Raw genomic sequence first — 15,028 nt, 5'->3', positions numbered from 1 at the left:
AAACAGATGAACCAACCAACAATGCTCAATCCCCCCCCGCCCCCCCCCCTTTTACCCTCCAAAGTTTTTCTTACTTATTTTTTTTATTATAACTCTGTTCAGCCACTCTTGGTGTCCAGGCAGTCCTGCAAATCAATCCTGTCCTGTCAGTGGCCTTACTTTACTTCACTGCAGTTCATAAATACAGATTTCTCAGAAACACACCCCTGGCCGATGATGAATAATTGACAATACTGTGCAATGCAGTAAAGCCTGCATACAAAATGTCAAGTCCTCATACAGACTGATATGTAGCAATTTATACAAAGCTAATATACAGACAGATTCAGGTAAATATAAACTAAATGTATTTAAACATACATTTAACTTTGTTTTGAGGAATATAGAACTGCATTCTTTGGCATATGCCTAGACCTCAGATTAATGTTTGAAAACAAGGTTCCAAAAGTCCTGAGTGGTAAAATTTTTGGTTTCTGTCAACCAGCAGTCTGAATGCCTGAGCCTCTTTTTTGACTGTTCAACGCTGGGCTTCCACATGTCTCTCATACTTGAGACTTTGATGCACGTTCTTGCAAGAATGAAAAGGATTCTGGCACGGGACATGTTAGGTGAGGTCACCTCTGCTTTCCACTGCTTTTCTTTTAGACCCTGTAAAAAAAAAAATGTCAGGTAGAGGAACATGGACCACACAAAGCACTACATCAGAGTTTTACATATGTTACCGACTCTTAAAATACAGTTTATTGTTTGGGTGTAAAACTTTTGGGACACTCTTTACCAGGACATAATAGACATATTATTAAAAATCACTTCCTCCTCTTCACAAAAGTATATGCAGTTCTAATCCTTCCCCACTCCATCCTCTAGTGTCATTCTAAAATTGAAGCATTTATTCTTCTCTCATATAAACTACCCTTTCCACCCATTCTAAATTTTAACATTTCCACAACTGTCCACATTTCCATGTCTTTTTGTCAATATAACAGTATAATCTGCTTTCCTGCTTATAGACACAAGTAGTTACAGTAGTTTGAGGGGCACTCAATTTCAAGTTCATCACTTTTTATAGCTGAGATCTGGGCTTTTCCTTAGAATCCATGGAAAAGAATTTCCATGCCAAATTGTTTACATTGTTGAATTGGGAACCAAGTGAGTTCACCATTTTTCAATACAATCATAAGCTTTACAAAAGTTTAGATATGTTTAATACAGTATCACAAAACCAGATTAATCTTCTTTTCAGAAGAAGAAACTCTAACACTATTCAGCCTTCTCCAGAGCAACCTAATAAATGGGTATTTCTTTACCTGTAGGACATCTGTCCATAGCATCTGGCCTTCAGGATTACCTGACATTAGACATACAGAGCCTTGAAAAAGTATTAATCCCCTATGAAATTTTCCACAATTTGTCATGTTACAACCAAAAAATGTAAATGTAATTTTATTGGGATTTTATATGGGAATGTCGAACAATGGCGGACTGTAGCGGTGCATGCAAAAACAGTAAAGGAAAATAAGAACAAATAATGTAATTTTTATTAATTTATTAAAAGACAGCGTAGTGTCAGGTTGAAGGACATATCATAGACTCTTCGAGAGCCCACTACATAAATCAATAACCTGAACAAATGTAACAAAGTTAAAAGGTTTCCATAACAGACATAGGTACTGTACAGAGATCACAACCCGGTTGTAAACCCTATATATTTCGGCCTGGTTAGGCTTCTTCAGGGTGGTTGAGATCAGAGTTTTGGGATTCTGATAATGACATACAGAGAAAAAGAAAGTTAATCATTTGTACATAGATACATTAGATATACATAAACAATAAATAAAGTCGCTCTGTCAGTGTATATTTCAGTAATGCCCACCTGCTGGTCCTATGGGAAGTAAGAAGACAACAGGGGTGTGTAATACCCTGATACCATCACATGCCTGAAAGATCAGGCCGTATGAACACGAGTTGACAGCCACAAGGGTATCCTAGGCAGGAAAAAGTAAGAAACCGCTGCAGATGGGGATTCCCATCTGTTCCATGATGCTGTTTGTTCACTAAGGTTCTAACAAACCTCTGAGGGCTTCACAGAACAGCTGTATCCTGAGATTAAATTACAAACAAGTAGACTCTATTTTCTAATTAGGTGACTTCTGAAGGCAATTGGTTCCACTAGATTTTAGGTAGATTGTATCAGAGTAAAGGAGGGCTGAATACAAATGTACTCCACTCTGTTTACATATTTTCTTTGAAAAAAAATATTGAAAACCATTTTTCCATTTTCCTTCACTTCACAATTATGTTGCCACCTGTGTTTGGTTTATCGCATAAAATTCCAATGGAATACATTTATCGTTTTTGGTTGTAACAAGACAAAATGTGGGAAAATGTCATGGGCATGCATGGGTTCAGGGTTTTGAAGGAAAAGAAGGTGGGAATATTCTGCAATGGTCGAGTCAATCACATAATCTCAACCCAATTGAGCATGCATTTCACTGGGCTGAAGGTAAATCTAAGGCAGAAGGCCCACAAACAAAGAACAACTGAAGACAGCTGCAGTAGAGCCTGGCAAAGCATCAGAAAGAAGGAAACCCAGTCTTTGGTAATGTCTATGGGTTACAGACTTCTAAACGATTCTCAACAAATAGTAAAGATTAACATTTTATTAATGATTATATTCATTTGTCCAATTACATTTGAGCCCTGAAATGGGGCACTATATATAATAAATGGGTTGCAGTTCCGAAAAATGTGTACTTCATATTTATTTTCAACCCCTTGAATTAAAGCTGAAAATCTGCACTTCAAATTCATTTGGATTGTTTTGTTTTACTTTTTAGTCTGGTGGCATACAAAGGCCAAAAGTATGAAAACAGTGTCCAAATAATATGGACCTAGCTGTATAAGAAAACAGTTTCAGATTCAGTGGAGATAGTCTATGGTTTTGATTAAGGACAATATAAACATATTGGCCGGGATTCAGATTCATTGGCGTATCTTTAGAGCGGCGTAGCGCATCTGATATTCGCTACGCTGACGTAACATAGAGAGGGAAGCACACGATTCACAAAGCACTCGCCGACAACGTTGCGGCCGGCGTAACGGAAATCAGCTGGCGTAAGCCCGCCTAATTCAAAGTAGGTGGAAGGTGGGCGTGTTGTATTATAATGAAGCGTGACCCCATGTAAGATGAAGCGCCGAACGAACGGCGCATGCTCGCGCGCATGCTCAGAATCACATCGAATTTACTCCATAACATTACGCCGACTCAATGCCTGTGACGTGAACGTAACCTACGCCCAGCCCCATTCACGTACACATAACGTAATCGACGTAAAATTCGACGCTTGTTCCGACGTCCATACCTTTGCATTACCTGCGCCTCATATAGCAGGGGTAACATTACGCCGGACGTAAGCCTTACGTAAACGGCGTAGCTTACTGCGACGGGCGCAAGTACGTTCGTGAATCGCGTATCTTGCTCATTTACATATTCGACACGTAAAATCTATGGAAGCGCCCCTTGCGGCCAGCGTAAGTATGCGCCCAAGATCCGATGGCGTACTAAGACTTACGTCGGTCGATGAAGCCATATTTTAGGCGTATCTAGTATTGTGAATAAGGCCATAGATACACGGCGCATCTCTACACTTACGCTGCGTATCTGTAGATACGCCAGCGTAAGTGTTTTCTGAATCCCGGCCATTATCTTTCACATTAACTAGATTAGATATACTACACTATATGGCATTTTTTTCTTTCAAGATTTGTTCACTGTCGTGATCGAAACACTACAAAGGAGTTACAACCAGAGAGGCCATTACTGATTGTTGTCTGGTCTACATTGTACATGGAAAAGTTTGAGAGGAAGATTCTTTGGAAGGACATTTTTTGGATTGGGACTTTAAGATTATTTTAAGTTTGCAAATAGGGGTCACTTATTGATATATACTGTATGGTAATCTCCCTAACTGTATACAGGGGGCAAGTTCAGAGGGTAGTGATAAATGGGGAGTACTCAGAATAGTCTGGTGGTAATGGGGTCCCCCAGGGTTTTGTCCTGGACCAATCCTATTTAATTTATTCATAAATGACCTGGAAGATGGGATAAACAGCTCAATCTCTGTATTTTGCGGATGATACTAAGTTAAGCAGGGCAATAACTTCCTCGTAGGTGTGGAAACCTTGCAAGAAGATCTTAACAAATTAGTGGGCTGGGCAACTACATGGCAAATGTAAAATAATGCATTTGGGTGGCAAAAATATGAATGTAATCTACTCGCTGGGGGGAGGACCGCTGGAGGAATCTAGGATGGAAAAGGACCTGGGGGTCCTAGTAAATTACAGGCTCAGCAATGGCATGCAATGCCAGGCTGCTGCAAGCAAAGTAAACAGAATATTGGCATGCATTGAAAAGGGGATTAACTTCAGAGATAAAAACGATAATTCTCTCACTCTACAAGAATCTAGTCTGGCCGCACCTGGAGTATGCCCATCCAGTTCTGGGCACCAGTCTTCAGAAGGATGTGCTGGAAGTTTTAGAGAGTCCAGAGAAGGGCAACAAAGCTAATAAAGGGACTGAGGACCTTAGTTATGAGAAAAGGTTTCGAGCACTGAATTTATTCTCTCTGGAGAAGAGACGCTTGAAAGGGGAGTATGATTTCAATGTACAAATACCATACTGGTGACCCTACAATAGGGATAAAACTATTTCGGCAAAAGGGGAATTTAATAGGACAAGGCGGCCATTCACTTAAATTGGAAGAAAAGCAGTTTAGGCCCTAAACTGCGTAGAGGGTTCTTTACTGTAAGTGCGGTAAGGATGTGGAATTCTCTTCCGCAGGCATGGTTTCAGCGGGGAGCATTGATAATTTCAAAAAACTATTAGATAAGCACCTGAACGACCACATCATACAGGGATATACAATGTAATACTGACATAAAATCGCACATGTAAGTTAGACTTGATGGACTTTTTTCAACTTCGCCTACTGTGTTACTATGACACAAACTAGAGGCTAAAATGCACTTAACAGGAAATAGGAAAGACTTGAAATACAGAATAATAAAGGAGCTAAAGCTGGACATACACAGCAAAAAAATGGGCCTGCTGAATAATCTGAAATTCAAGCCTTGGCACTACCCAGTTTAACCAATTGCTTACTGGGCACATATACCCCCCCTCCTGCCCAGGTGAAATTCAGCTTTCGGCACTGCATCGCTTTAACTAACAATTGTGCGGTCGTGCGACGTGGCTCCCAAACAAAATTGACGTCCTTTTTTCCCCACAAGTAGAGCTTTCTTTTGTGGTATTTGATCGCCTGTGCGGTTTTTATTTTTTTGCGCTATAAACAAAAAAGTGAGACAATTTTGAAAAAAATACAATATTTTTTACTTCTTGCTATAATAAATATCCCAATTTAAAAAAAAAAATATTTTTTTTTCTCAGTTTAGCCGATACGTATTCTTCTACATATTTTTGGTAAAAAAAAAAAAAAAAAATCGCATAAGCGACTGGTTTTGCGCAAAAGTTATAGCGCTTACAAAATAGGGGGACAGAATTATTTTTTTTAATTATTTTTTTTACTAGAAATGGCGGCGATCTGCGATTTTTAATGGGACCTGGCGACGTTATGGCGGACACATCGACACATTTTTGGCGCCATTCACTTTATACTGCGATCAGTGCTATAAATATGCACTATTACAGTATAAATGGTGACTGGCATTGAAGGGGTTAACACTAGGGGGTGAGGAAGGGGTTAAATGTATCCCTGCTTAGTGTTCTAACTGTAGGTGGAGGGGGGTGACAGGGGGGTGACCGATCTGTGTCTCTATGTACAAGAGACACAGATCCGTCTCCTCTCCAGAGACAGCACCGCTGTCTCTGTGTAAAACGGCAATGAGAGATGATCTCATATGTTTACATATGAGATCCTCTCTCATTGGCCGCACAGATCGCCTCGCGAACGGCCACCTCTGATTGGCCGTTCGCGGCGATCTGTAATTGGCTGTGTCCGAGGGGACACGGCCAACACAGATTTTCCCCGCAGCGCGCTCTGGAGCGCGCGCGGGGACCGGCCCTAAGGGGCGGACGTCAATTGACGGCAGTTTGGAGATTGGGATCCGCACTGTAGCCGTCAATTGACGGCAGGGGCGGATCCCAAGTGGTTAATAAATGTGAATGAAATTCAAAGAAGGCAGGTGGAAAAATGTTGGCTGAACAGTGACTGTATCCTATCAGATGCAATAGAAGGATTTTGAATAACCAGCTTACCTGTAAAATCCTTTTCTTTGAGTACACCACAGGACACAGAGCCTTAATCATTACATAGTGGGTTGTATGGTCACCAGAGGTGATTGGACACTGGTACAACCTATGAGAACAAGTTTCCCTCCATATAACCCCTCCCATACAGGAAGTTACCTCAGTTTTTGTAGCAAAAGCAGTAAGTATCCCATAGAAGGGGGACCCTCTGTGTCCCGTGGTGTACTCAAAGAAAAGGATTTTAAAGGTAAGCTGTTATTCAAAATCCTTCTTTTTATCGTACACCACGAGACACAGAGCCTTAATCATTACAATACTGGGACATCCAGAGCAATGCTCAACATAAAGGGTGGGAGACACAGATCCATCAGGGCCGCCAAAGGACAATAAGCCCTAGACCGCTGCCTGCAGCACACTAAGCCCGAAGGCAGCCCCCTGGAACTTCACATCATCCGCTTCGGCTTTAGGGGTGGCAATCTTCAGATTTTCCACTGCCGATTTATCAGCCAGGATTTCAGAGTTGTCAGCTGATATTTCCTGATAGTCCCAGGAAAAGGGAGCCCCACCCTGCTGCTGAGCAGAGTCTAGCAGCTGTCTGTAGGCGATCTCCAGCTCCCATTCCTAAATGGCCAGAAACTCCAAATCTTCCTGTGCCCACTGCCCTTCTGAGACATTCAATTTTTCTCTCTGTGTTCCATTATTTCCTCCAAGCGCCACTCTCAATCACTCCCAAAGTCAGGGTCACTGGACAGCTTCCAATACAAACAATCCCAGGCCATCAAAGTCAAAGCCTTCCGTGGGGCTGTCATCCGCTGACCACGGGCACTCTTGGGCTACATACTACCAGAGGGCTCTGTAGCTCTCGACCAACCGCACCTCTGCCCGGATCAGCCTGCTTAACTCGGCTGTCCACTCCTGCTTCGGTGTTCCCCCCAATAACGGCAGTTTGTGCATCATACTGCGACCAGTACCTTACATGGATCTAGAGGAGGACCCTTCCCTGGTGTTGCTGCTTGAGAGCTAGCGCTTTCTTTCAGAGTTCGCAACGGATCAAATCGGACCATCCCAGCAGGACCTCCTCTGATACTGGTCCTCTGTGCTGTATCTGCATCTCTTGTAACCTCCTTCTGAATTCCTCTTCCATGCCGACTTGAATCTGTACCTCTCCTCTCCCTTCAGTTGGTGCTGCTGTGACTTCTGCTGCTGCAGTACCTCTTGCATCCACAGCAGCTATAACTAGGTCTATGATTTCCGCTGAGGGTTAGAACCATACTGTGCCAGTCTTAGTTTAACGGCCCGATCAAAACTTGCCTCTTCGGGTGTCCTGTCTGTTACGCTGGGGCCTTTCCGTTAGGTTGGGTCTTTCAGCTCTATCCATTTTTTACTAGTTCTGCGATAATGTCCCTTTTTTCTTACGGGTGTTGGCCACTCTGTCCCGGTTCTCCAGTAAGTCCTTGAGGACAGAGAGCTTTAGCTGCTCATACTGAGCCTCCATTGTCCCGTGTCCTCTTGTAGCTGTTCATCTGGTGGTGGGAATCATACCACTTCTTGCCAACAATTGTAATGGAACCCAAATGGGACAGGGGTTAAAGCCGTTTAAGATATTCCATTCCCAAACCCAAGACAGCTATCGACACTCCACAGTCAGGCAAACGAACCCAATACCAAGACACACAGCTCTGTTTGAGGTTCCACACGAATAGACCCTTTATTGAGAAAATCTGGCTCTTATATACCGTTAGATACTGCATCCAAATGAACAATGACCCAACTCCACCCATAACATCACACAATGAGCCCCAATACACTTCTTTTTGGTAGACATCATGACTCCGACTCCTGATCTAATTTACATGAGCTAATTAACTACAACGGATGTCTCAGACACATGACCTTTAGACTGTCTGTTAACTTGCAATACACATTTATCACAGGACTCCTTCACACAATACAGGGTCAATTGGCACAAGCCACAATGACAGATCCTCAGAAGTTTGTCCGGATTCAATACACATTTCACAGTAGCAGACTTAATTACCACAATAGAATGCAATCACAGCAAGCTTTTTAGTACACCACATCCAACACACAATATATATCCAATATATCCCATATATAACACATTAAATCTGACTAGCCCAGACCATAGTGGGGTTGCTCATTCACCCTGTGCCCCTATTAGAGACACAGGGTGATCTACACATAAGAGGCATCGGGGAGCTTCTGGGTCCCACGGGCCCTTCCGTTACAGTATCCGAACAGGTAACCCTGTAACCTGTGTGTCCAGGTTTTGAAAGCTAAATATACTGCCCGAATCTCCAATATGTTTGATGGGCAGGTTCTCTTCTGTTTTGGCCCAGGTACCCTGGGCTGAGGCCTCCTCTAACACGGCTCCCCAGCCTAACAGGCTGGCATCCGTGGATACCCACTTTCCAAGCTACTGGAAGGAAAGACCGTAATTTTTGCAAATGTTTTGCTTTTCAACCACCAACTGACGCTTTGGCGGCACTTGTGGAGACAGGTGCATGGGGAAATCCAAAGTTTGGCTCTTCCTGTCCCAGGCAGCTAGAATGCCGCTCTGTAGACACATCGAATGAGACTGGGCAGTAAGGGACCCGCCTCGAAGGAGCCCACCATCTTCCCTAAATAGTCTCATGCACAGGCGAATAGATGGTCTTCTTTGTCCTGACCCTGTGGATTAAATCCCTTAGGGACTTGACCTTTGGTTCTGGCAGAATACCCTGCCTAGGGCTGTATCTATGATCATGCCTAGATACTCTGCTCTTCTTGGAGCTTGTAGAGAGGATTTCTGTCGGTTTATCACCCATCCTAACTGCTCCAAGTATCTCACTGTATTGAGTATGGCGTGTTCTAGCCCCGCCTTTGACTGATCTATTACAAGTATATCGTCTAGATAGGCTGATACCGTTACCCCTTTGTGCTCTCAGGTTCGCCAACATAGCAGCCAGGATCTTTGTAAACACCCGAGGTGCAGTTGAAAATGGCGATGCTCCACCGCAAACCTTAGGAATTTTTGGTGAGCGGAATAAATAGGCACATGTAAATAGGCGTCCTTGATGTCTATGGAAGGCCAACAATTCTCCACCTTGTAGGGTGGCGACCACGGACTGAATGGTTTCCATTCGGAAATGGCGAATGACCAGATGCTGGTTCAGATCTTTCAGGTCCAGAATGGGTCTGACGTCTCCATTTGGTTTTGGAACTACAAAAAGGTTTGAATAAAACCCTGCACCCTGCTCCCTTAGGGGAACCTCTTTGAATACCCCCTGAGACAGCAAATGATCCAAACCGTGGAAAAAAGAATCCCTCTTTAATGGATCTTTGGAGACCCCAGAATGTTCGGAACCGATAGGGTGGGATCTCTCGAAACTCCAGTTTGTACCCTAGGGATACAGCAGAGACTACCCATCTGTCCTGGACCTCTGTCTGCCAAGTTCCTGAAAACTGCTGAAGCCGCTCCCCCCCACTCGGCCGAGCGGGGGCACCCCTTCATGATGAAGCTTTGGGGTTCTGCTTATTAGATTACGGGGTGCCAGATAACCAACCACAAAGAGATCTTATGTGTCCTTGGCTGCTGTGTCCCATCCAGGGTAAGCTGCAGGGGCTGCCTGGCTTTTTAAAAACTTTCTGCCTGTCACAAAAACGCTGTGACGACATGCACGCGCACTTCCGCAACCGCCCGGTCTTTCCCCGCCCATAAAGCGCACTTTAAAGGATGCCTCTTCCTGGGCCTTGTAAAAGACTATGCCAGGACTTTTAGCGTTGAAAAAAGCGAAAGTGCTGGACCCCAGAGCCCAGTCCTCTGAAAGAGACATTACAGGCGATACCTCGTGCACGCAGCCCGGATACCAATGGGCGCAATAAAATAAGCATATATTGGTATAAAGATGAGGATGGACAGCCGCACTCCAAACCAAACGGTTTGTCTTTATTCAAATCAACAGCAAGAACACAGCAGATCACAGCAATAGGAACAGGAGAATACCGACGTTTCGCACTGGCTTCAGTGCTTATTCATGCCATGAATAGGCTGAATAAGCCTGCACCCTTGGAGTCCTATATTTGTAAACGACCCTACAATAGACCTACCTTGAGCGGTGATCTTCTCTCTCAATAAAAATAAGCATCTTGGATGGACCCGAAGTGTAGCTTCTTTTGCCCAAAGGGCCTCCATGGCAGAGCTTCCTTAGCACTTATTCTCATCGCATCCATCTTCTTAGACACTGGTGAAAAAACTGAGGTACTTCCTGTATGGGAGGGGGTTATATGGAGGGGAAACTTGTTCTCTATAGGTTGTGCCAGTGTCCAATCACCTCTGGTGACCATACAACCCACTATGTAATGATTAAGGCTCTGTTTCCCGTGGTGTACGATAAAGAAAACTGTTTTTGTATTCAGAAATTGTGGGCACTGCAGCTGTCTGAACATGCTAGCTGGCAGGAGAGATTCTTCCATCCATGCTGTTTAGTGTGGGATGGAGAAATCTATGAGTGTATGACTAACATTACTTGTAGAGGACACTCAGAGAAAAGACCAAGATACAGTACAGCGTTAAGTCTAGCGAGTCTTTTGCTTTTTTGAGTATAGAAACCATGAGTTGACCATGTGCTACAAACTAAATTTCAATTTCAGAGTGTTCTCTGATACTGTAAATACAAAATTACAATGCAGTTAAAACAATAAAAGATCTTAACACGTCTGTCCAATAAACTGCCTTGTGCTTGCTTTGTTCCAAAACAAAGCAAGCACAAGGCCCTGTATCATGTTTCACTCCATGGATCATGATGCCACCATTGAGTTAATATATCCTTCAACGAAGCCGCTTTCCTGGACTGAGCCAACCCATAGGTGACTTGGTAGAACTTGGAGCTCTCAAAGGATTGTAATGTTGAGTTAGGTTACCAATTAAGTCACTGTTGCACAGTATAAATACATTCTTTGGCATCCAATAGATGCCAAGAGTATATATGCAGCAGGAATGGGGCTGAGAAACGTAAAAAGATTATAGCATTTTCTGTTCCTGTATTGACTTTCTAAGCTATTGATATATTCTGAGCATACTGTAAAAAAAAAATACTGATTTTGGGTTGAGATTTCATATTAAATAAAGAACCTGTAAAATAAATTATCATGCCAGGACAAATAAATAATTTAAATCAATCGAAAGTTTAAAAACTGTCTTTGACCAGGAACAGTTCATTATGATTTCATGCACAGGTTAACTACAATAAATCAAAGCAAGCAATGAGATCACTTGTTTAGATGAAATAGCATGTCTGATGGTTTTAAAATATTACTAAAATGTCATTAACGTTCAAATTTTTTACTAGCAATAATTTATTTTTATACTATGGTATTCACACATACCTTTTCTGTCAGCCTTTTGTTATCCCAAACTCTTGTACAGACCATGCATTCAAATGCATCAATATAAATTGTCTTGTGTTACATCTTGTACAACCCCATTTTCTTTCTTGATGGCAGTGACCAAGTGCATGTTGCTAATATGACCTTTTAGTTTCCAATCTAAAAATTCATGTACAAGCTGTCACTTTGTCCAGCTGTTTTATATACCTTGCCAGTTCTCTTGGATTGTGTAAATCTAGAAACAATGATTGCACTTTTATTACTAGGTAGCCAGTCCTCGACATTTGGGGCACCATAGTATATGGGTATAGATCCTAGCTTAAGGGGTCTCCACAACTTCTCTGTTATGTAATCTTCACAAACTGCATTTTCAAATGCCAGGATAAATTTATACTGAGCAAGGATGTGATAGAACTGTGCGTGATCCATAAATGAAGGGTTGTTCACCTCTGAAGGGAGATCTCGATTATGTAAACATTCCCCATAGGAATCCACAGGAATGTATTTCATTAGTTCTTGAATGTAAGTATCGCGATCTGATGGCGGGTCACAATCTGATTGAACATATACTACTGGAGCAAGTTTCTTCCTTAGGGCATTCTTTTTTCCCACAGCCACAAAGTACTCAAGTGATGTTAGTATTTGTAGACCTTCCAAATACTGGCTTGTCAAAGGCAAGTGTGAATGTCGGCTAAATGTTGCTGTGTGGTTAAAAAGGGTAATGGTGGGTGGATGGAAGAGTTTGTAGTTGTTTTTTTGGAGACTCTTCATGAAATAAAGCCCATTCATGATGCCCATTTACGTGGAATTGGTAAACTGTCTATATTAAGGTCTGTGCCTAAGAAGAAAACAAAATTCACGTAAAATATTACCGGATGACAGACTTATGGTAACTACACATAAACATAGTCAGTTTGCCCTCCTTTAGCATTCTTAAAAACGTGGAATATGTACACACACTACATTTCAAATTGGATTAGCATTAACTACAGGCCTACTCTACTTTCAGCACTTGGCTAACCACAGAGCAGAATATATTAGCGCATAATAACTGAAGCATCATGGTCATATACAAGTGTCACCAAAAAATTCCAGAGCACTTATAGAAAATGTAATTAGCCTACTAATTGACGTAACATGGCCATAAAGCACAACATTTTAGAGAGAGAGAGAAAAAAAAAGTTTTACATCAGGGTTTACCAAACTATGGTCTGCAGTCCACATGTGGTCCATTACAAGATTTTATCATGCCTGCAGCTGATGTGAACAACCTCCACTCCTCCACCTCCTAACAGCTGACATGCACAGATTTTGCTTCTCCCCCAACAACACCCATGACCCCCTTCCTGGTGCAGTCACCACCGCATGAGGGCAGGTTTCCCCTATGGCTGCAATTAACCCAGCATTCACAGGAGGACTTCCTGTATCCTGACCAGCTCCCCTTCCTTGATCCCATTCTAGGGACATTTCTGATGTAAGCAAGGTCTTTGATGGTGTCACTGATCTGATGATCTGATGAAGACACCAATGTAACAGTGGTAAGGAGAGTATTCTGATGAAGACACTGATGTGGGCGGGGGGGCACTGATAGGGATCCTGATGTAAGGGGGTACTCTAAAGTTAGGGGAAACGCTGATGCAAGTGGGACCCTAATGGGGCCTTGATGTAAGAGAAAATGTTTATGGGCACCTTGATGTAAGGGTATACATCAGAGTCCGATCCTTCATCAATGACTGACCCTGATGCCAAGGGGATGTTGAGGAAGGTGCAGACAATTTATTTTTGTTCAATCTTTATTAATGGGTCAATTTTGTTTTTTGGAATGTCTTTGCTTTACTGAAGTTCTTTATCTGTTGTTTTGAATCATGTGATGCTGAAAGAGCTCCAAGTAACAATTATTTATTCATTTAATTGTCTTGATTAATTTAGAAAAAAAAAAATTCTACCTGTAAATTATATAATATTGAAAAGTTTGGGGACCCCTGTTTTTACACAACTATCTCCTAAGGCCTCGTACACACAATAGGTTAACCAGAGGACAACGGTCTGAAGGACCGTTGTCCTAGGTTAACCTCTGAAGCTGACTGATGGTCCGTCGTGCCTACACACCATCAGTTAATAAAACGATCGTGTCAGAACGGGGTGACGTAAAACACAACGACGTGCTGAAAAAAAACGAAGTTCAATGCTTCCAATCATCCGTCGACTTGATTCTGAGCATGCGTGGATTTTTAACTGATGGACGTGCCTACTAATGATCATTTTTTTCCCATCGGTTAGGAAGCCATAGGTTAATTTTAAAGCAAGTTGGCTTTTTTTTAACCTAAGGTTAAATAACCTATGGGCCTACGCACGATTGGTTTGGACCGATGAAAATGGTCTATCAGACCGTTGTCCTCTGTTAACCTATCGTGTGTACGAGGCCTAAGAGATACTTTACTTTACTTAGCTCAAGAAAGCGGATGGTTGAAGTTTACCCATGTACACACATATAAAGAACAAAATTTACAATTAACTTCAAAAGTCTGTAATATTTATGAATGCGTTGTGTGACATATCACAAAACCCTTATAAATGTATGGTAAAGGAAAATTTATAAAACCAAGATGAGGTGGTCAAAAATTATATTTTAACAATATGAACATATAAACACTATCACAGAGAAGGGAAAAATAAAAAACATACCATAAAACAGGACAGCTTTTGTCATAGGATGATGCAAGTATGTTCTGTTTATAGTGAAAAAACATGAATTGTCTCCACATCGTCCCAGCCTTCCATTCTCACCAGTCAGTGGAGACCACCAAAGCATGATGGGATATTTCTCCCATCCATTGTCAAACCTTTTGTGGAAAAGATTTGCTGGTAATCCCGTCAGCAATGATTGAGATTGTTTCTGCTGTTGTAAATCCTGTAAAGAAATACCTTTTTTCTTCTGTTTTTCAAATCTGCCTAGTTCAACCACCACCTTTAGGAAAAAATTATGTTGCATAATTATTGGGAACATTATACCAGAGTTTTAATTAAAACTTAAAAATGACTATTACATTTGGTAAACTGGAGAAGAAAATATATGCCAGTAGATGCTTGTTACACTTTCCATAGTATGGGCTGCATTGATTTTTAGTACCATCAGGTAGTTCAGAGCCTTAATACAGTACATGCTTACTGCTGCTTGTGCTTGTAGGTTTAATCAGCATTAAAAATGTTTGCACTTTTCTTTATCTATAAGGCCATTTTGAATATGGTAATGCCCCTACAGGACTTGGGATGTATTGGAGGCTAGCCTATTATTTATTTCTAAAAGATAGTATAGCAGGGTACATGTAAGTAAACAGGGATCTAAGAAAAAATGTGCATTTCAGGACCAGTTCA

At 41.9% G+C, this 15,028-nt stretch overlaps 1 protein-coding gene across 1 annotated transcript in view; it reads right to left on the bottom strand.

Annotated features, from left to right (window-relative positions):
• Positions 1–284: 284 nt before the first annotated feature.
• Positions 285–15,028, bottom strand: part of FUT10 (fucosyltransferase 10) — a 28,524-nt gene continuing 13,780 nt past the window's right edge. The window contains 8 exon segments of the mRNA XM_040325324.1: positions 285–648; positions 11,654–11,719; positions 11,721–11,835; positions 11,837–11,880; positions 11,882–12,409; positions 12,411–12,449; positions 12,451–12,491; positions 14,339–14,621. Of these exon segments, the coding sequence (XP_040181258.1) occupies positions 421–648; positions 11,654–11,719; positions 11,721–11,835; positions 11,837–11,880; positions 11,882–12,409; positions 12,411–12,449; positions 12,451–12,491; positions 14,339–14,621 (1,344 nt within the window). The 3' untranslated portion in view covers positions 285–420.

Source organism: Rana temporaria, chromosome 1, assembly GCF_905171775.1.
Source record: "Rana temporaria chromosome 1, aRanTem1.1, whole genome shotgun sequence".
Lineage (NCBI taxonomy): Eukaryota > Metazoa > Chordata > Amphibia > Anura > Ranidae > Rana > Rana temporaria.
The sequence above is the reverse complement of the archived record's forward strand: the minus strand, read 5'-3'. Positions and strand labels throughout refer to the sequence as shown.